This window comes from Bos taurus, chromosome 6 (genome assembly GCF_002263795.3).
Source record: "Bos taurus isolate L1 Dominette 01449 registration number 42190680 breed Hereford chromosome 6, ARS-UCD2.0, whole genome shotgun sequence".
NCBI lineage: Eukaryota > Metazoa > Chordata > Mammalia > Artiodactyla > Bovidae > Bos > Bos taurus.
In genome coordinates this window covers 4,553,825-4,576,922 of record NC_037333.1, presented here as the reverse complement: position 1 = coordinate 4,576,922, position 23,098 = coordinate 4,553,825, and the positions used below count along the sequence as shown (strand labels likewise).

Genomic DNA, 23,098 nt, shown 5'->3' with positions numbered 1-23,098 from the left:
TCACACCTCGGCTTTGGCTGAATGACCAAAAGTTGGCTGACGTATCCAAGTAGGTGCCATCTTGTGATGAGCAAACAAACCACCACCACCACAACACAAACGCAGAACTTCGGGAAGACGTGTAGCACAGAATTGCTTTGCTGTGTTCCAAATTAAAGAATTAGTGTCAGGAAGAACACTCTATGACATTTGTTTTAGGATTCCCGACATTCTTCAAGGCTTCTTAGGTGGTATTTTTCCACTAATGTCTACACTAAGTGGTTCCATTTGGAACCTAAAACAAAATGCTATCGTCTGCAAAAGAAAAACATTTGGTAAAGAAAATTCTTGGTTCCAAACACCTAAAAGGACTTCCATCAACAATAAAGAAAAATAAAAGATGTTAAACAATTGAAACCATTTCTTCCAAAAACTAAAACACATTGGAAACCTGATACTGAATCAAATTCCCCAACAGCAGAACAGCTGTAATCACAAAGTAACTGCAAAGAAACAGAAAAACATCTAAACAAAATGTCCAGTCTAATATCCAACCGATCAGCTTCTTAAAAAACCTTATTTCACTCAAATCACCATCTTCATGACAAAAAAGAAATCTACAAAGTAGACAAACCCAAGGTAGCAAAATACCACGAGAATCAATAAATTGGTTTTTTAACTCTTAAAGCTTTTCTAAGGATGCTAATGGTAAAAATTACATGCACCTATTCAATGTGTTTATTGAATGTGAATGATTAAATATTAACTATGTAATTAATCAAACTTTCAGCCACTTATATTTATGTCGCAGATACTGTGGTAAGACCTGAGGAGTAAAGTGTGTTCCAAAGTTTATAATGCAGTAGAGCACCCCAAACCTCCTACCTTAGAAATACTGTCCTGTCTTAGAAATGTATATACAGGGCTTCCCTTGTGGCTCAGCTGGTAAAGAATCTGCCTGCAATGCAGGAGACCTGGGTTCGATCCCTGGATTGGCAAGATCCCCTGGAGAAGGGAAAGGACACCCACCTATTCTGGCTGGAGAATTTCATGGAGAGTATAGTTCAGGGGTAGCAAAGAGTCGAACACAACTGAGCGAGTTTCACTTTCCACCTATATGACAGGGCCAAACACTTAAAAGTCATTCTGGATTTTTCTCTTTCAACACACAATCCATTGGTAAGCCTTACTGGTGTTAGTTACCCTCAGTCTCTAGTAACATACAACCAGAAGCCAAGCACTTCTCAACAAATCCACTGCAAAGGCCCAAGTCCAGGTCACAGTCGAAGCACTCCTCCACTACCAGCTCCTGCCTGGTGTGTCTGCTCCCTCCAGCCCGCTCTCCATCCAGCCACACAGTGCCCTCTCAAAGCATCAGCGGCATCACACCAGTCTAACTACATCTTTCCCATGACTCCCTTCTGCTGCTGTGACACCTCGTGATATGACCTATGCATACCTCTCTAATGTGACACCCCGCCCTGGGCCCATCATTCAGTGACCACTGGCCTCTGCTGTTCTGTCTTCTGAAGTTTGCTGCCATCTCTGCTACTACCCGGGCTCTCATCCAGGTCTTCTTACGGCCCCACCCTCACTGTGTCATCTCAGAACACCCCGAGAGCCCACCCAGAGTGCTAAAGAAGAAACTCAAGGCGGGAGCATTTTATCCCATTCTTCTGTTCTTTTAAAGTAAGCTTTTTGTGGAAGCATAATTGCAACAAAAAAAAAAAAAAGAAAAGAAACTTCAGTTCAATGAATTCACTAAGTAAACACACCTAACTCACAAACCAGCACACAGATCAAAAAACAGTACCTCAGTAGTCTGCGCAGGTCCCCACGTCCAGTCACTATCCTCAAAACAAGGTAACTACAACTTGGATTTATAGATTACCTTGACCCAGTTTTGAACTTTATATAAATAAAATCATACAATATGAACTTTCTCTCCAGCTTCTTTCACTCAGTCCTGTGTTTCTGAGACTCACCCATATTGCTAAGCAGAGTTGTAACACTTTCATGATCACAAAGCTTTGTAATCATCCATTTCATGAATATGCATTTGTACAGTTTGAGATAACTATCCAGGGTGCTGCTTTGAAAGTTCTTGTACAAATCTTTTAGTAAATGTATGAACGCATTTCTACTAGGATTACGTCTAACGGAATTGCTGAATCTCATCAAACACATACTCAGCTCTAGGACAAACGACTAAGTGGTTTTTCAAACTGCCTATACCAATTTAAACATTCAGCACTGGCATATGAGTTTCAGATAATTCCTGTAAATATGTGACATTACCTTTTTAATTTTAGTCATTCTGGTGAATATATCATGGCACCTCACTGTGCTTTTGGTTTGCATTGATGACAAAGCTGACCATTTTTCCACATTTACTGGCCATTTAGATATTTTCCTTTGTGAAGTATTTGTTCTAGTGTTCTGCCATTCTTTATTTTTTTAAAAATCAATTTGTGGTTATAAATACATTCTGAACACAGGTCCTATTTCAACAAATACATTACAAATATCTTTTCTCCCTCAGTTACTTGCTGTTATTTCCTTTATAGTATTTACTGTTTTCCATCAGAGGGAAACAATAGAATGGGAAAGACTAGAGAACTCAAGAAAACTGGAGATACCAAGGGAATATTTCATGCAAAGATGGGCACATAAAGGACAGAAACAGAAGAGATTAAGAAGAGGTAGCAAGAATACACCAAAGAACAATACAAAAAAGGTCTTAACAACTGGGTAACCACAACGGTGTGGTCACTCACCTAGATCCAGACATCTTGGGAGTGTGAAGTCAAGTGGGCTGCAGGAAGCACTACCAGGAACAAAGCTAGCAGAGGTGATGAATTTCAGCAGAACTACTTCAAATCCTAAAAGATGGCACTGTTAAAGTGCCACACTCAGTATGACAGCAAATCTGGAAATCTCAGCAATGGCCACAGGACTAGAAAACATCCATTTTCATTTCAATTTCAAAGAAGGGCAATGTCAAAGAATCCTCAAACTATCGTACAATTGCAGGCATTTCACATGCTAGCAAGATTATGCTCAAAATACTTCAAGTTAGGTTTCAGGAGTATGTGAACCAAGAACTTCCTGATGTACTAACTGGATTTACAGAAAGGGGAGGAACCAGAGATCAAACTGCCAACATCCACAAGATCATAGAAAAATCAAGGGAATTCAAAAAAAAAAAAAAAAAAGACACATCTACTTCTGCTTCATTGACAATGCTAAAGCCTTTGTGAGGATCAAAACAAACTGTGGAAGATTCTTAAAGAGATGGGAATACCAGACCACCTTACCTATTCTCCTAAGAAACCTGTAGGCAGGACAAGAAGCAAGAGCTAGAACCAGACATGGAACAACGAACTGATTCAAAATTGGGAAAAAGAGTACATCAAGGCTGTATATTGTCACCCTGCTTACTTCTATGCAGAGTTGCTGTTGTTTAGTCGCTCAGTTGTTTCTGACTCTTTGTAACCCCACGGACTGCAGCACACCAGACTTCCCTGTCCTTCACCATCTCCTGGAGCTTGCTCTGACGCATGTCCATTGAGTCGGTGATGCCATCCATCTCATCCTCTGTCGTCCCCTTCTCCTGGCTTCAATCTCTCCCAACATCAGGGTCTTTTCTAATGAGTCAGCTCTTTGCATCAGGTGGCCAAAGTATTGGAGCTTCAGTTTTAGCATCAGTCCTTTCAGTGAATATTCAGAATTGATTTCCTTTATGATTCACTGGTTTGATTTTCTTGTGGTCCAAGGGACTCTTAAGAGCCATCTCCAACACCACAGTTCAAAAGCATCAAATCTTCAACATTCGGCCTTCTTTATGGTCCAACTCTCACATCCATACATGACTACTGGAAAAACAATAGCACTGATTATACGGACCTTGGTCGGTAATATAATGTCTCTGCTTTTTAATATGTGATCTAGGTTTGTCATTGCTTTTCTTCCAATGAACAAGCGTCTTTTAATTTCATGGCTGCAGTCACCATCTGCGGTGATTCCGGAGCCCAAGAAAATAAAGTCTGTCATTGTTTCCATTGTTTCCCCATCTATTTGCCACGTGAAATGCCAGGCTGGATGAATCACAAGCTGGAGTCAAGACTACCAGGAGACATCAGTAACCTCAGATATGCAGATGACACCACCCTAATGGCAGAAAGCAAGGAGGAACCAAAAAGCTTTTGATGAAGGTGAAAGAAGAGAGTGAAAAAGTTGGCTTAAAGCTCAACATTCAGAAGACTAAGATCATGGCATCCAGTTCCATGGCAAATAAAATGGGGAAAAAAGTGGAAACAGTGACAGATTTTATTTTCTTAGGCTCCAAAAATCACTGTGGACAGTGACTGCAGCCACGAAATTAAAAGATTTTTTGCTCCCTGGAATAAAAGCTATTACAAACCTAGACAGCATATTCAAAAGCAGTGACATCACTGTGCCAACAAAGTTCCAAATAATCAAAGCTATGCTTTTTCCAGTAGTCATGTACGGATGTGAGAGTTGGACCATAAAGAAGGCTGAGCTCCAAAGAACTGATGCTTTCAAATCATGCTGGAGAAGACTCTTGAGAGTCCCTTGGACAGCAAGGAGATCAAACCAGTCAATCCTAAAGGAAATCAACTCTGAAGATTCATTGCAAGGACTGATGCTGAAGCTCTAATACTTTGGCCACCTGATGCAAAGAGCCAACTCACTGAAAAAGACCCTGATGCTGGGAAAGATTTGAGGGCAAGAGGAGTCAGGAGTGGCAGAGGATGAGAGGGTTTGATAGCACACTGACTCAATGGACATGAGTGAGCCAACTCCGGGAGATAGTGAAGGACAGGGAAGCCTGGCATGCTGCAGTTCATGGGACTGCAAAGAGTCGAGCATGACTCAGCCACTGAACAATAACAATAAACCCTTCACAGTGTTCATTATTTAAGAAAACTCCAAGTAACCTAAGAAAATGGTATTTAATATTTTCCTTTAAAGGCTAACTTTTTTAATATGACTTTTACATTTATACTCATATTAAACTGACTCTTTTATATATGATGTGAGTTTGGGTAAAATACCCTTTTTCCATAAGAAAATTATTTTTACCTGACACTATTATTGAAAACACCATCCTTTTCCCACCATATTGTTAATGACATCTCTGTTAGAAATAATGTCTATCTGTCTATCCTGGTGTGAGCATAACAGTATTAAATTAGAATTCCTCTTTAATATACCTTGATGTTTAATAAGTCCTCCAGTTCTGTCACTGTAAGGCTCCCTTGAGAATTCATGACCCCTTGAATTTTCACATAAATTTCAGAATCAAAATCCACACACACAAAAACAGTAAATTGCTAAAATTTTTTAATGAGACTGCACCTTTTGAAATCAATCGTCTTGTGCTTTATGACTCAGCATACAGTTAATTTTGAAAAGTGTTTCACGTGCATCATTTGGTCAACTAGCACTGAGTACAAAGTTCTATATGTTAATTAGAACATGGATGTTAACTTGACCAGATTCTCTCTCTGTCCTTTCCAGCTTTATCTTTCCACTTATTCTATCAGCATGTGAGAAAGATGTGCTTAAGTCTTCCATTTGGATTGCTTTCACATTTGAAACATACACGTCGTTTTTTGTATGGACCATCTTTATTTTAGTGATGCCTTTTCTTTCAAGTCCACTTTGTCAAATACCAGTGAAGTTACACCTGATTACCTATCATTTGCATTTGCATGATATATACATTTATCCATGCTTCTATTTTAGGCTTTCTGTGTCTTTGTATTTTAAAATTGTCTGTTAAAGGGACATTGGTTGGTTTGGGGATCCAAGGCAGAACAGTGTTTTACTGGAAGTACTTAGTACTCAATCTACAAAGTTTTATATAATTATTGACTGCATTGGATTTATAGATACAATTTTGGTTATTTACTTTGTATATGACCTAGCTCTTTTTTCCTTACTTCCTGGGCTTTTAATTAATAAAATTATTTTATTATCCCATTTTTCCTTTATTAACTTGTTAGTCAAAACAATCATTTATTATTTTACACAATTTAGATAAATTTACCTGATAATGCTAGAACCTCAGAACTCTTTAATTCCATTAGCTTCCTTACTGCCTTTCAAATTGCTCCAGTTCAGTTCAGTTGTTCAGTCATGTCGAACTCATCGTGACCCCATGGACTGCAGCATGCCAGGCCTCCCTGTCCATCAGCAATGCCTGGAGTTTACTCAAACTCATCTCCATTGCTTCGGTGATGCCATCCAACCACTTCATCCTCTGTCATCCCCTTCTCCTCCTGCCCTCAATCTTTCCCAGGATTAGGCTCTTTTCAAATGACTCAGCTCTTCATTTCAAGTGGCCAAAGTACTGGAGTTTCAGCTTCAACATCAGTCCTTCCAATGAACACTCAGGACTGATCTCCTTTAGGATGGACTGGTTGGATCTCCTTACAGTCCAAGGGATTCTCAAGAGTCTTCTCCACACCACAGTTCAAAAGTATCAATTCCTTGGTGCTCAGCTTTTTTTATACTCCAACTCTCACATACATACATGACTACTGGAAAAACCATGGCCTTGAGGAGACGGTCTTGTGTTGGAAAAGTAATGTCTCTGCTTTTTAATATGCTGTCTAGGTTGGTCATAACTTTCCTTCCAAGGAGTAAGCATCTTTTAATTTCATGGCTGCATCACCATCTGCAGTGATTTTGGAGCCCAGAAAAATAAAGTCTGACACTGTTTCCACTGTTTCCCCATCTATTTCCCATGAAGTGATAGGACCAGATGCCATGATCTTCGTTTTCTGAATGTTGAGCTTTAAGCCAACTTTTTCACTCTCCTCTTTCACTTTCATCAAGAGGCTCTTTATTCTTCTTCACTTTCTGCCATAAGGGTGGTGTCATCTGCATATCTGAGGTTATTGATATTTCTCCCAGCAATCTTGATTCCAGCGTGTGCTTCATCCACCCCAGCATTTCTCATGATGTACTCTGCATAGAAGTTAAATAAGCAGGGTGACAATATACAGCCTTGACGTACTCCTTTTCCTATTTGGAACCAGTCTGTTATTCCATGTCCAGTTCTAACTGTTGCTTCCTGACCTGCATACAAATTTCTCAAAAAGCAGGTCAGGTGGTCTGGTATTCCCATCTCTTTCAGAATTTTCCACAGTTTATTGTGATCCACACAGTCATAGGCTTTGGCATAGTCAATAAAGCAGAAATGATGTTTTTCTGGAACTCTCTTGCTTTTTCGATGATCCAACAGATGTGGCAACTTGACCTCTGGTTCCTCTGTCTTTTCTAAAACCTGCTTGAACCTCTGGAATTTCCTGGCTCATGCACTTGTTGAAGCCTGGCTTGGAGAATTTTGAGCATTACTTTACTAGCATGTGAGATGAGTACAATTGTGCGGTAGTTTGAGCATTCTTCGGCATTGCCTTTCTTTGGGATTAGAAAGAAAACTGACCTTTTCCTGTCCTGTGGCCACTGATGAGTTGTCCAAATTTGCTGGCATATTGAGTGCAGCACTTTCACAGTATCATCTTTCAGGATTTGAAACAGCTCAACTGGAATTCCATCACTTGCACCAGCTTTGTTCGTAGTGATGCTTCCTAAGGCCTACTTGACTTCACATTCCAGGATGTCTGGCTCTGACATCCTGGGATGTGAAGTCAATTGCTCTTACCATTATATAAATTATATACGGTTTCAAACGCATAGAAATGAAACATATACGGTTTCACTTCTATAACCGTTTGGTATCATCAATATTTATGTTTATTTATCCATATATTTACCCGTTATTGATCTTCAATCTGTTCTGGATTTCCAAGTCCCCATCAAGATTAATTTTTCTTCTCCCAGAAGAATTACCTTTACTTTAGTATTCCTTTTGATGCAGGTCTCCTGGCTCTTGCTGCCTGAATATATCTTTTATTTTCTTGACAGTACCAGTTATTAAACAAATCTAATTTGGAAGGTATGCAATTTATTTTGTGAAAATACACACTCTGATACTATTATCTTTCAAACTTACTTCTGCCCCATTCTCTCTCTCCTCTCCTACCAACACTCAAATGCCCTAACAATTCAAACTCATTCTTTCCTCACTTGACATAATTCCATTTTATTCAATTTTTTCACAAAGTACAAAAAATGCACTTTGGGATTTTATATGGTGATAATGTTAAACGCCCATATTACAGAGTCACAGTGAAATCTCTGAGCACTTTAAGATGTAAAAATCTGAATTAAATAGGTCAGGCAGAGAAGGAGAAATATATGATACCCTCTATATGTGGCATCTAAAAAGAAATGATACAAATGAACTTACTTGCAAAACAGAAAGAGACTCACAGACTTAAGAAAATAAACTTATGGTTGCCAGGGGAAGGATGGGAGAAAGGGACAGTTAGGGAGTTTAGAAGAGACATGTACACACTGCTGTTTTTAAAATGGATAATCAATAAGGACTTACTGCAAAGCACATGGAACTCTGCTCAATGTACGTGGCAGCCTGGATGGGAGGGGAGTTTGGGGCAGACTGGATGCATGTAAAATGTATGGCTGAGTCTCTTCACCTGAAACTATCACAACATTGTTAACTGCCTATATCCCAGTACAAAATTAAAAGTTTTTAAAAAATAAAATTAAAAAACAAGTAAAAATCAAGAATTTTAAGCACAAGGAGGATGAACACCCTCCAGCTTCTGGCAGAACAAGGGGAGAAAATTTTCTTCTTCCTCACAGTGCATGGTGATGTGTTAATTCCACATCATTACATTCACATATTTTGAGACAAGAAGGAATAAAAAGGAATTTGAATAAAAAAATAATTAGAGATGGTTCCCCATTATATTTTGCTCAATATAGTCTCCCACAAAATAAGTGGGCAATCATATAATAAAGAGACAAAAAAATAAAGGCACCTCATTAGGACAAGACAACTGAGCATAAAAGGGAAAAACCAGAGATGGCAACTTGCACCAAGAGAATATAAAATATTTAAAACTAAAAGGAAAGCTGGAGTCTACTAGTATTCTCTTACTCATCTTCCTCTACAACCTTTCTTCTTTCTCACATTGTCACCATCTTCCATCCTCTCTTTCACCTCCTTCCTCTTCATCATCAAAATGTTCCAAGTCTCCATCATTATGAACTTCAGCTGCTTCTAATTTATTATCAACAAATTCAATAGATTTGGCCAAATATCATCTTTGATTAACTCTTTTAATTTGCCTCCACCTGCATCCAAATCATCAGTGAACCAAGTGAAGAAGGTCTGAGATTTTTCACGCTACCTCTTCAAGATACTACCTCTTTCCTTTGTGTCTGACACAAACATTTCATCAGGTCCTTTCCAGATCCCCATTTGATTTCAGTTCACACTGAACATGGGTTGCCACTCTAACTGAGATAAAATATACTGGAAAAAATATTTTAAAGCGAGGATTTTTAGCAAAATTAAAACATGTTCAGTACTACCTCTTTCCGTTGTGTCTGACACAAACATTTCATCAGGTCCTTTCCAGATTCCCATTTGATTTCAGTTCACACTGAACATGGGTTGCCACTCTGACTGAGATAAAATACACTGGAAAAAGTATTTTAAAGCAAGGATTTTTAGCAAAATGAAAACATGTTCAGTATATGATTTAATATCTTCAAGTTCTGTCACTTCAGTTGAGAAAATACATCAACATCTCTTCATTCTCATCCCTATGCAGGGGAGTTATGTGCACATGGTCAACAAACATTACCCCTAAAATTGGGATCTGGGAGATCAATTATGATTTCCTTTGAAAAGACTGCAGGATTTGTTACACTTTAGTTCTATTTGAAAATTTTCTCACTGTTGTTAGTAAAATCTGTCTATATAAATTCAAACAATACCTGTGTATTTAAATGTTCTTATTGTTCTTTGCCTCCCTTCTGTGAATTCAGAGTAGCAAATTTTTCCTCTGGGTGGGATTTGGCAGCCATCTCAGTTTCCACATTTGAAAAGTAAGTGAAGACAACGCTGGGGCTAATGCTGCAAGGCAATTCCAAAGCACACTCACGAGGGAGACCATCACAACTGAAGAGGCCCAGAGAACTATACCTTCATTTTAAATATTTTTACTGGGTATAGAATTCTGGATTGCAATGATGTTCTCTTAAAGACATATTTTGGTTGTTGATTATTTTTTTTATCTTTTCTGTTAAAAGAGAGCTTTCAGTATTACTGTTTCTTTTTTGAAAGTAATGTCTCTTTTTTTTTTTTCCTGCCTGCTTTAAAGATTGTCTTGGTTTTCTATAGTCTTACCAAGATATATCTAACAAGTGTGGCTTTCTTTACAGTGGTGGTATTTGAGGCTCACAGAGCTGCTTCAATTCACCAGATAATTTTTTTTTTTTTTTGGGGGGGGTGGTTCCCTGGTGGCTCATGTGGTAAAGAATGCACCTGCAATGCAGGAGGACCTGGGTTCGATCCCTGGATTGGAAAGATTCCCTGGAGAAGGATATGGCAACCCATTCCAGTAACCAGGGGGGTCTTCCCAACCCAAGGATCAAACCAAAGTCTCCTGAATAAGTTTTGGAAAATTCTCAGCCATTATTACATCAAACTTGCGTCTTCCTCATTTTCTCCTTCTTCATCAAGTGCTAAAAGATCCTAACATTACAGACACATTAATTCACTTTTCATATATCTATTTTTAGTCTCTGTGCTTCATTTTCAATATTTTCTATTGACTTCCTTTATTCATCACTAATCCTGTCTTTTGCTGTGTCATATTTAATACCTAATTCAAATACTGAGTTCACATTTTCAGTTTGAATATTTCTGTCTAGTCCACCTGGTATTTATACCTCCCAATTTTTAGTAAAATTCTCGATCTTCTCATCTGTTTGCTTCATCTTTTCTTCCATTTGCTGCTACGCTGCTAAGTCGCTTCAGTCGTGTCCAACTCTGTGTGACCCCATAGATGGAAGCCCACCAGGCTCCCCCGTCCCTGGGATTCTCCAGGCAAGAACACTGGAGTGGGTTGCCATTTCCTTTTCCAATGCATGAAGGTAAAAAGTGAAAGTGAAGTCGCTCAGTCCTGTCTGACTCTTAGCGACCCTATGGACTGCAGCCCACCAGGCTCCTCCATCCATGGGAGTTTCCAGGCAAGAGTACTGGAGTGGGTCACCAGTGCCTTCTCCATTCCATTTGCTAAAACATACTAGTAACATTTATTTTAAGAGTCCTCATTTGCTAACTCCAATCAATATCTGAATCCTCTTAAGTCACTTTCCATTGTCCAGCCTTTCTTGTGGTTTTAGTCATATGGTCCTATCTCTTAGCATCTAGTCATTTTATTAATGTTGGACACTACATAGTTAAAAAAAAAATAGAGGATGCAGATATTATAGGGTTCACCCCAACCTCTGCCAGACAACGTGGAAACTGTTCACTGTAAGCTATGAAGGCTGATTCAAGCTGGCTGCAGTTAAGGCAGACTTCAGCCAGCCTCAGTTGATCCTATCCCTACAGCACCACCATACGGTGCTTCCTTCTAAATGGAAGTATGATGTGCAACTGAGGGCCCCTCTACGGCAACATGAAACTGCAGAACACTGCCTTTTAGAAGTACCATACATGGTTTAACTTTATAGCATTCTGTCATGCAGCTTCACAATTCTGCAAATGTTTTGCGGAGGTGCCAACAATGTTTCTGAGTTGCTTTGGGTCTCCAATAATGTCACTCCAACCCCACAACACTGCCCAAAGCTCTACTTGCTACTCTGTGCTCAAACACAAACCCTCTTCTTGGGCTGAGGTCGAATTTTCAGCCTCTTGCCCATATCCAGAATCAGCAAAGCTCTGACCACTTCCCCAAGAGGGGAAAAAAAAGGCTATAGATTATCAATTCATCTGTTCAAAGTTTTCCTCTCTCTGGAGCCTTAGTCACTCTAGGAATCTTCTCTTTATCAGTTCTTCGATGGCCTTAAACAAATCACTTTTATATTTAATCTGTCTTTTGTAGCTGTTCTCAGCAGTAGTAAGTGTGTTCAAGTTCTCATACGAAGTACGTTTTCTTGCCCTATTTTATTTTCTTTATATCCATATCACTACCTTTCTTTGTATTACTCATTAAAGGTGTTTTGTATCTCTTTCCCTGCTGAAACATAAACTCCAAGAAAGCAAAAGCTTTACTGGATCCTCACCGTGAAATCACACTGAAGATTGCCTGACCCTGGTATCCTTGCTCTTTCTACCATGTTTCACTTATCATGCCTATTTCTGCTTTGTGAAGAATTTCTAACCTCATCATTTCTCAGTATGAGAAAAAGAGAAAGGCTAAATCTGTGTGTGTGTGTGTCCTCAGCAAACATTCCCTCACTTTTTCCTCCATGGGAGAGAAATGATTGAGCTTCTCTCCTTTTGATTCCTTCTCTTCAGCTGATTGTTAAGACACTGACGCCTCCTCCTTCCCGTGCCCAGCTCCCTACTGTGCAGGAAGCACACCTACCATCAGACTCGGGATATGCCTTTCACCACAGGCTGCACACCTGTCTCTCTCCCATGCTCTCTGATGTGCTGCAAACTGAACGTGTGAGTCAGGCCACAATTCTCCATGAGAGGACTGATGGCATATACATTCAGAATCTAAACTGCAGGCCCAACTCTTGCCACAAAGACCAAGATTTAAGAAGCAGAGTATCTGGTGTCCACTTTGTACACTTCTGGTCCACAGGGCAAGATTCAAGAAACAGAGTATAAAGTCTCCATTCAAACCGAGGATCCCAGTCAGATTCACCAATTCAATTTTTTGGAGCCATGAACTTAAAAGAGTTATTATATGCTCATGTAATATATACCACACATACACCTCATTAGTAAGGTGGCTATTTTAGTCTTCACCTGGCTCCTATCTGCTCTTTCTTTGTTAGAACCACAGAGCAGTTATTAATTAGTAAGCATCACCAGTGTGTAAGTGAAGTGGAGAATGGAGGTTGGGAAAGAAGTTTCCAAGAACAATCTACATTTATTTGGCCAGTGACAAAAGGGCCCCCAGGTCATCTGGTATGTACATTTTGAAATAATAATTCACTATAACTGTAGGATATTAACAACTCTTACAAATACACCTGCAAATCTTGTCATCTTATAATTCTGATAGCTACATTTTTGAAAACATGTATTCAGAGGTACAAAATCATTTCTGCTGACTAAAATAAATAAAGCTATGATAATTTGATATTCTGCATTTTGTAATATGCAGCTATCTAGTAAACCGTAATGACTAATTGCCCTGGTAATTCCCCTAGCCTTAAGATCCCACGGAGGAGGGCATGGCAACCCATGCCAGTACTCTTGCCTGGAGACTCCCCAGGGACAGAGGAGCCTGGTGGGCTATATAGTCCATGGGGTCGCAAAGAGTAGGACACAACTGATCCACTTTCACTTTCAGTTTCGGATGTAAAAAATACAGCTTTCCTCTATTAATCTTCAAGGGAACAGATTCAGAAAGTAAACAACAGTAAAACTGTTTAAACACCTTTAAGTCAGGCTCATGCAGGTGAAGCAGGCTATTCTTACTGTACTCGTGGTATCCCACCAGGAGTTACCTCTGGAACCCTTACAAGACTGCAGCTCCTTTATGTTAAGAGCATGACAATTTAAGCAGCAAAGTTCAAACAGTGTTATGTTTCTTTCCTATTCTTGCATTGAGATAGATATTTTTCTACTAAGTTATAGATGATACAATAGCAAAAAAAAATCAATCTAAGTAAAAGAGATTTGATTTTTTTTTTTTAATAAAAACATCACCCAGGACTGGTATATTTCACTGGAGTCTCCAATTGCTATCTGGTTCTTTGGGATTTCTGCATGTGAGTTCATAGCTGGCTAACCGCAAGAACTGTCTGCCCACAGAGGGACCATCCAGGAGTACTGAGCCCAGGGCATGACATCCTGGCTCAACCTGGCTCAGGTCACACCACTGAACACCCTACCTCAGTGGAAGTGTTCAAAGACTGAGCAGAAAACAAACCCATCCCGAGCAGGAGACGGAGGAATGGGGTTGAGAACTCTGTGATCTCAGAATAGATGGAAAGTTTAGGAATAAATGACTCAACTGGAAACATCAGAACAAGGCCAAATTCTGAGAACTTCCCAGGCCAGTTTCCACACAAAAAAAATCCCTTACAGACAATGCAAGAGGATGCTCCAGGAAAAGAAGGGAAGATGCCCTGCCAACAGAGCAGAGCCATTTGGAGGCTTCAGGAAGGCACCGGATTCATCAACAGCCACTGTGGAATACCTGAAGAACAGCAGGCAGCAGTGAAATGCAGTCTGTGCTGTAATCTATAGGTGGTTTATGTTTAGTCACTATGTTGTGTCTGACTCTTCCGCAACCCCATGGACTGTGGCCCACCAGGCGCCTTCTGTCCATGGGTTTTCCCAGACAAGAATACTGGTGTGGGTGGCCACTTCCTTCTCCAGGGGATCTTCCTGACCCAGAAGTCAAACCCATATCTCCTGTAGATTCTTTACCACTGAGCCACTAGGGAAGCCCACACAATATAAAGGTACCACAACTTAGAGATACGTGTTAGAATAAGAGACAGTGCCTGGAGAAAAGGCATTCGAGCTGTAGTTTGAAATAATGAAGAAAATATTACAAAAAGAGAAGATCCTGGAGATTTAAAAACAAAGATTACTGAGAGTTTTAACAACATTACTCCAATGGATGTTGGTCTTAGACCAAGTCTGAGCAGGTAGAGAACAGAAGAAAATGTATCTCAGACCCCAAACCACCTGGGAAAAAGTATGCAGAAAGACTTCTACTTAAGGAAGGAACAGAATACAATACAGACAACTGTGCACATTCCACAAACTAGCAATGAGAAGCATTCACAATGGAGCACTGGTTTCCAACTTCATACTCTATAATTGGCCCGAGGCTTCAGAAATCCAGAATTCCTTTGCTAAAATTTAAATGAGAACCCTGAGGTATCAAGGAGACTTAAGGACAGAGGAGACAGTCTCTTCAGACCCCGATCTCAAATCCTGGTGGCCAACACAAAGGGAGGCTGAGGTGCCGGTGAATGCCCTGAGCAGTGGGCATCGGTGAGCACCAAGCTGCCCCTCAGCAGGGAGAGGGGAGGCTGCAGCAGACAAAGTCAACACTCCCCACTGAAACCCTCACCTGGCCCACACTAACAGGGACTCAGGCACACCAGTAACCACAATCCTCACCCGTACCTCCAAGCCTCTGGTGTGAAACGCCCCCTAGGGGCCCGTGGCCTTGTCCACCATAACTGCGGACACCATAACCAAAATATAAACTGACAAAGAGCTATCATGCCGTGTGCCTTCTTGCATGACGTCACTTTGCAGACACCACAGCACTACCTGGCTCCTGCTCCATAACCACAGCATAGACAACCACTGGCTGGAGAAGGACCACATATCTGAGAGCTGAAAATGGTTCACTCTAGAGCCACTGGGTGTACTTAGTCTCTAAGTTGTGTCTGACTCTTTTGTGACCTCAGAGACTGCAGTCTGCCAGGCTCCTCTGTCCATGGGATTTCTCACATAAGAATATTGGAGGGGGTTACCATTCCCATTTCCAGGGAATCTGGATTGAACCTGCATCTCCTGCATTGGCTGGCGTATTCTTTACCACTGTTACTTAGAAATGACTTAAGTAACTGGTCCCAAATTACCCACCAGGGGAGGGAAGGCTCACTATCTCCCTTTGAGAGGGTTCAAAGGGTTCCAAGAGGGGAAGACTGCAGTAGAACCAGTCATCCTCCTTTCTCTGTGCACCCTCTGAATCCTGGCAGCTCCAAAGCTAAAACATCAAAAATGGACTTGAAGAATGCATCTCAAGGATAGGAAGCCACTCTCTCCATTAACACAATAAGGAACAGAACTAAAGCTAGCCAACAGCAAACCTTTGCTGCAGTTCAGATGGTGTGTTGATTGTTTTCAAATGCTCCCCCAAGAAGCTGTAACACTGAGAGCATCCTCTGCCCTGCCCAGCAGTGCAAGAGTGCAGCGCAGAGCCCAGCAACAAGCCTGAAGACCAGACTCGGAAGGAAGGAGTCCATGAGGGAGAAGCACGTGAACCCTGGATTAAAGGAATCCAAGCTGTTAGGTGAGAAGAGAGGGCTTGTGGGGCACAGGAAGCCTCTTCACCAGTACCCTTCTGAACTGGGTCACAAGTACAAATATTGTTTAATCAAAACAGGCATAAAATAAAAAGTAAAAGAAAACAGAGAACAGCAATCATTACATGAGTATAACACCACCTGAATACAGAATGATTTAATAATCAATAGCTCTTTGGGTAGAAAAGTGAGAGAATTGGGTATATTATTGAAATGTAAAAACAAACAATAAAGATACCATAGAACCACAGGAACACAGAATGCAGAGATGGTCTACTGTGGCACTGGCAGCCTCCTTACATTGCCCATATGGAAGATTTCTTTTTCAATGCAAGATATTAACCTGACCACAACATTAAAACTTTTAGAGACAATAAAACAAATATCAAAAGTCATTAATGACCTCTTTAATAACTTATGTTTTTATCATGTGTGGTTTATTTATTTTGTCACATAAATGTTTGATTTTTGAAAATTTTTATGGTAAAAAAATTAACTGCTAAGAAAGTTAACACCTTATAGAAAAACAGAAACCCACTGAAGTCGCTCAGTTGTGTCAGACTCTGCGATCCTGTGGACTGTAGCTCACCAGGCTCCTCCATCCATGGAATTTCTCAGGCAAGAATACTGGAGTGGGTTGCCATTGCCTTCTCCAGGGGATCTTCCCAACGCAGGGATCAAACCCAGGTCTCCCACATTACAGGCAGACACTTTACCGTCTGAGCCACCAGGGAAGCCCAAAAAACAGTTAAGGGCATTAGAAATCTTTTTAGGTTTATAAACATAAACAATTAAAACAGTATATTAAATTAAGGCAAACCTGTAACATTTTCCACTTAAAGACTATATTATAAAATTTCCATTTTCCATCACCTGCACTTCAGAAATCTTTCAAGAATCTCCTTCTCAAGCAACCCTACTCCCTACATCCAACAGTTTCAGCAATACGGTGATGCTTAAAAATCTGTTTTGCTTGCAGATAGTACAGTTTTATGTGTCAATTTGGTCAGATGGCAGTACCCAGTTATTTAATCAAATAGTAACCCAGGTTTCACTGAAGGTGTTTTACAGATGTGGCTAACATCTACAGTCAGCTGACTTTAAATAAAGGAGATTACTGTCAACACTCTGTGTGGCCTTTGACCAAACCAAAGGACTCAACTGCAAAAACAGGTATGCTCGAGAAGTTCTTCCTCAAGACTGGAGTCTTAGCTCCCGTCTGAGTTTCCAGCCTACAGGCTCCAGCGTGGCACCCCAACAATCATGTGAGCCAATCCCCTGGGGGAAACACACCCCCCACCCACACCTCTGGTGACCCTAACTGATAAATGCACATTCAGAGAGACGGTGTATGCCTGGTTCTCTGGTCCAGCGCTGCATCCCTCTCTGATTTAACGATCCTACTTCTCTCAGCCCCATCCACACATACCTCAGCTCCCAATCCCCTCATGGAACCCACCAAATAAAATGCTTGGAACTGAGTTTCCTTTTCCAGCTTTTCTCAAACAATATCCACACCTCTGTTTTTCCATTTCCACCCCCTAGGCCCTTCTTTTTCTAAAGATTAGAAAAGAACAGTAATGAAAGTAAGTGCCATAAGCTAGGATGAAAATTCTCCAAATATATACATAATATATATGTATGTGTATTTGCATATATAAATTCCTGCATTAGAGAGACTTTAGATTGCAAAAGACTATCAACAGTGTCATAGTTCTTTAAATATGTTTTTAAAAGTAAAGTACATTTTAAGCTGGGATTTCTGTTCCAATATAAAGCTCGGAATTGTTCCTGTGCAATTAGAACTGCAATTGGGAAATAAAAGTTAAACAAAAAACATAATTTCATTTTCAGAAATCAAATTCTAAATCCATAAAAAGAATATGCTTATCTTTAAATCCAAACATCCTTATTCACGGATGACTTATTTTTAATGATGAAGTACAGTGACGTTCCTGGTGGTCCAGTAGCTAAGACTCCAGGCTCCCAATGCACGAGGCCCAGGTTCAATCCCTAGTCAGGGAACTAGATCCCATATGGCACAACTGAAAGTTCACATGCAGCAACTAAAAAAAACCCCACATGCCACAGCAAAGAGCAAAGACCTCACAGGCTGCAAATAAGAACTGGCGAGGTCAGACAAATAAATCAATTAATTAAACATTTTTAATGATGAAGTATATAAACTGATTCAGAGTTCTAGAATAATTATCTAGTTATATATTTCAACAATTTTTTTTAAATGCTAAACTCTCAAGGTACTCAGGTTCCTTAAAACTAAAACATTCAATGCTTAAACAGTCAACTAATATCAATATCTATTAACCTAACCTTATAAATGAATTAAATAGTACAAAGAGAAACATATTTTAAATATTTAAAATCAGATTCTCACCTCCCACATCAATCTGTAATCCATATTTTCATCCAAATCTTCAGGCATTCTCTTCTCTCCAGCAAAGGGTCCAAACTTTTCACCCTGAATAGTAATGATTATATTGAAAATGAATTAGTACATTCCTAAGTATTTTATTCTTTTCATTGCAATGGTGAATGGAATTGTTTTCTTAATTTCTCCTTCTGTTTTCTCATTATTAGTGTATAGGAATGCAAGGGATTTCTGTGTGTTGATTTTATATCCTGCAACTTTACTACAGTCATTGATTATTTCTAGTAATTTCCTGGTGGAATCTTTAGGGTTTTCTATGTAGAGGATCATGTCATCTGCAAATAGTGAGAGTTTTACTTCTTCTTTTCCAATTTGGATTCCTTTTATTTCTTTTTCTGCTCTGATTGCTGTGGCCAAAACTTCCAAAACTATGTTGAATAGTAATGGTGAAAGTGGGCACCCTTGTCTTGTTCCTGACTTCAGAGGAAATGCTTTCAATTTTTCACCATTGAGGATAATGTTTGCTGTGGGTTTGTCATATATAGCTTTTATTATGTTGAGGTGTGTTCCTTCTATTTCTGCTTTCTGGAGAGTAATCCCACTGCTGGGCATACACACTGAGGAAACCAGAAGGGAAAGAGACACGTGTACCCCAATGTTCATGGAGCACTGTTTATAATAGCCAGGACATGGAAGCAACCTAGATGCCCATCAGCAGATGAATGGATAAGAAAGCAGTGGTACATATACACAATGGAGTATTACTCAGCCATTAAAAAGAATACATTTGAATCAGTTCTAATGAGGTGGATGAAACTGGAGCCTATTATACAGAGTGAAGTAAGACAGAAGGAAAAACATAAATACAGTATACTAACGCATATATATGGAATTTAGAAAGATGGTAACAATAACCCTGTGTACGAGACAGCAAAAGAGACACTGATATATAGAACAGTCTTATGGACTCTGTGGGAGAGGGAGAGGGTGGGAAGATTTGGGAGAATGACATTGAAACATGTAAAATATCATGTAAGAAACGAGTTGCCAGTCCAGGTTCGATGCACGATACTGGATGCTTGGGGCTAGTGCACTGGGACGACCCAGAGGGATGGTATGGGGAGGGAGGAGGGAGGAGGGTTTAGGATGGGGAACACATGTATACCTGTGGCAGATTCATTTTGATATTTGGCAAAACTAATACAATTATGTAAAGTTTAAAAATAAAATAAAATTTTTAAAAAAAGAAAAAAGAAAGAAAATGAATTAGTACAATAATCAATAATCAAGATACAAAAATAAACTATTATTTCTCTTCTGGAAAAAATTTTTCTCTAAATCTTCCTGCCCAGTGATTGAAACACATTTAAAATATTAAATAATTTACCCAACAGAAAATATTTACATATCTAAATCCAACTTAAATCTATTTTTAGCCAAACAGCCTGAAACCACAACACAGGAGCCAACATAAAAGGGTTAAATTGCTCAACATTTACATTCTGACAAGACTCTGAACATCATACTTTAATGTTTCAAACCTCTGCAGCCACGAGAAGCAGAGTCTTGCTTGACTTGAGAGACAAGCCTACCAGGCAGAAAATCACCTGATTTCCATAAAAACTATAAATTCACCCCAATTATGAACAGAAAAGAAGTAGGCTTGCCACTCTCAAAGGAAGACTGTTCATAAATAAAGTTTAAATTCTCCTGCCAATCCTTCAATCAACCAAGGAGGCACTCCATGAACCCGGGCTTCTCCAAGCACAAGCTTTGAATCACCATCAAGAGATTCATTCACCAGGGTCACTTGTTTCAAATTCAGAATCCTGAGCTTATTAAAATCAGAATCTCTGGGAGTGGGATGTGGAAAGCTGTGTACAGGACAAATTCCCAGATAAGAACCGCTGGCAAAACCAGGAGTGGCCCCCACAGGGAGGGATCTGTGAGGCAGGGTGGATGGTGAGCAAAACTGTCTTCACAATAAGGCAATCAAGCAGGGGCTGGAGGGACTGGGAGTGGGGTCACGCTTGTCCAGCCAAGCATGCCACAGACATGGTTCAGAGAAGACACGGGATCCCGCACGTCCTTGTGAGTCTCCCCCAAACCTTCCGTGACTATTCTACAGTAGAACCCTTCCCTCCATAAGGACATGGCGGAACTTCTGATGAACATTGTTAAGGGGGGAAAAAGCCACCAAAATAGTGTTTCAAGGAATATAAATGACTTAATGAACAACAGAAAACCCAACTCCTGGCAACAGTTAAGTGTTAAAGCTTAAAGGAAGCACAACTAGCTAACACAGTTCCCTGGGGGCTCAGTGGTGAAGAATCTGCCTGGCAATGCAGGAGGCGGGAGTTCGATCCCTGGGTCAGGAAGATCCCCTGGAGAAGGGAATGGCAACCTATGCCAGTATTCTTGACTGGAGAATCCCACGGTCAGAGGAGCCCTGTGGGCTACAGTGCACGAGGTCGCAGAAAGTCAGACACGACTTAGCGACTAAACGGTAACAACAACCCAGGCCCTCACTTGACAGATACAGGAAAGAGGTTCTGAGAAGTCACAAGTAACAGCAGAGTCTGGAAGATCTATTGCTGAATGTTAACTAGGAGGCAGAAAATGCTAGGAAGACCCCTGAAATCAAAACTATAATCCTAAATAAACCAAAACAAGTACACCAACAGGCAGATTGCTATTTGGCTATTTTAGCCAACTTCAAAGACAAAAACCAAGTATTACGCAGTTTTTTGAGCAATAAATTTGAGGATTTGGTATTAATGCATATATAGTTCAACTTTTCACTCCACTTCGTCATATATTTAGCCTTCATCAACTACTGCGGAAGAAAACCATCTGAGAATACACTTTACAAAGAGATGTGCCTGTGCCAGTCAGCCCCTCTCCACAGCACAAACCCAGAGGACACGGAAAACTGTATCAGGCACTTAAGCAGGGTTCAAACGCCTGAAAAGAGACAGAAACCCAAGAAAACAACTGGGATTAGGGGGAAAACGCCTGCTTAGATGCAGACCGAGTAAGATTATTAAAGTTCTTAAGCTTTGAAAACTCAAAATAAGAATCAGGAATCTGAGTTTAAAGCTTTGCTACTAATAGTGAGCAATCACTTTGTCATAAAATAAAACTACCAAACTATAATAAATACAGCTTTCAAATTTCTCACTCGAGCCAAGAAATACATTCTGCATCTTGTTCTAGTATACGCACATATACACAGCTGACCCTTAACACAGTTGCAACTGTGTGGGTCCACTTAAATGGATATTTTAGTCGCGTCACCCTGGCTGGTTGAATCCACAGGTGTGGAAGAACCGTAGATGTGGAGGGCCAGCCGTATGCTATGTGTGGACTAACTCCCGTGTTGGTCAAAGGTCAGCTGTGCACAGAAACACACGCTTTAAAAACTAAAATGTAAACGTCTTGAAGTAACACTGCCTTTACTCTGTACAATGTATTTCATATTTTCTACTCCATTTTACTTCACTTTTGAAAAAACACTAGTTTTGACAGAAGTGAATAATCAAATTAATTTCACAACGCACCAATGGGCTGCAATTCAATTTGAAATACACTGACATAAAATTCAGATAGAGGAGATAAATTTATATTTAGCTCTCTCGATTTGGTAAAATTGCCTTCAAAGCACACTAGTGAGTATACTGGGATGATGCGATCAAATAAACGAGTTTCTGTGGCTGCAAGATTATAAAATATCAATAGTTAACTCTTAGATACCCATATACTTGTGGTAAGAAACACTGAAGACAATTAAAACAATTTATATTTGGCTTTTGATGAAATTTTTATACTTACTGGACCCACTCTTAGCCTTCCCCTAAGAATCCCAGCACCTGCTGTCCAGCCTCATTCTCTCTCTGTTCACTGTCATTTCTATTATACAAGCAGCGCTTCCTCATAATTGTAATTTCAATGTATACACAGCTTTATTCACTAACCATTTTCTATGATACTTCTAACCTAAGAGTAAGTCTCTCCTACCTCAGCAGGCTTCATATTGCTTGGGTAATGTACTAATGGAAGGAAGATTTAGGGCGCACACTCCATATACTTGTAACTTTTCTCTTTTGGTTGAACTGTATGAAATTGCTAGTATTTGATCATGTTTGATATATGAAAATTTCATAGGATTCATCATAATATAAATTATATATGCAGGTGTGTTTTCAGTTGCTCTTTGCAATCCCATGGACCATATCCCACTAGACTCCTCTGTCCCTGGGATTTCCCAGGCAATACTGGAGTGGGTTGCCATTCCCTTCTCTAGCAGATATTTCTGACCAGGTGCATGAGCCTATTCAACACCCAACGTGAAGTTCATAATTAATGACTAGAAGGAAAGCAACATTTCTAACTATCTCCTTGAAAATTTCAAAAATTTCTAGCTGACTTCTTGTCATCATTGGTTTTACTTCGTGATTTAGCTGTTGAAGATCTCATACTAGCAGCAAAAAAAAAAAAAAAAACTATCAACTCTACCATTTTCTTGCTGGTTGTGGGTCTGATTATTACTACCTTCAACCTATATTCAAGAAATCT

The 23,098-nt window shown here is 39.9% G+C and overlaps 1 protein-coding gene across 8 annotated transcripts in view; it reads right to left on the bottom strand.

Moving 5' to 3' along the window:
- The window catches only part of PRDM5 (PR/SET domain 5), a 255,311-nt gene that overhangs the window by 205,063 nt on the left and 27,150 nt on the right, over window positions 1-23,098 (bottom strand). For all 8 annotated transcript variants that reach the window (XM_015471480.3, XM_005207569.5, NM_001192907.2 and 5 more), the window contains exon 2: window positions 18,530-18,613. In XM_015471480.3, the coding sequence (XP_015326966.1) occupies window positions 18,530-18,613 (84 nt within the window). The remainder of the gene's footprint in view (window positions 1-18,529; window positions 18,614-23,098) is intronic.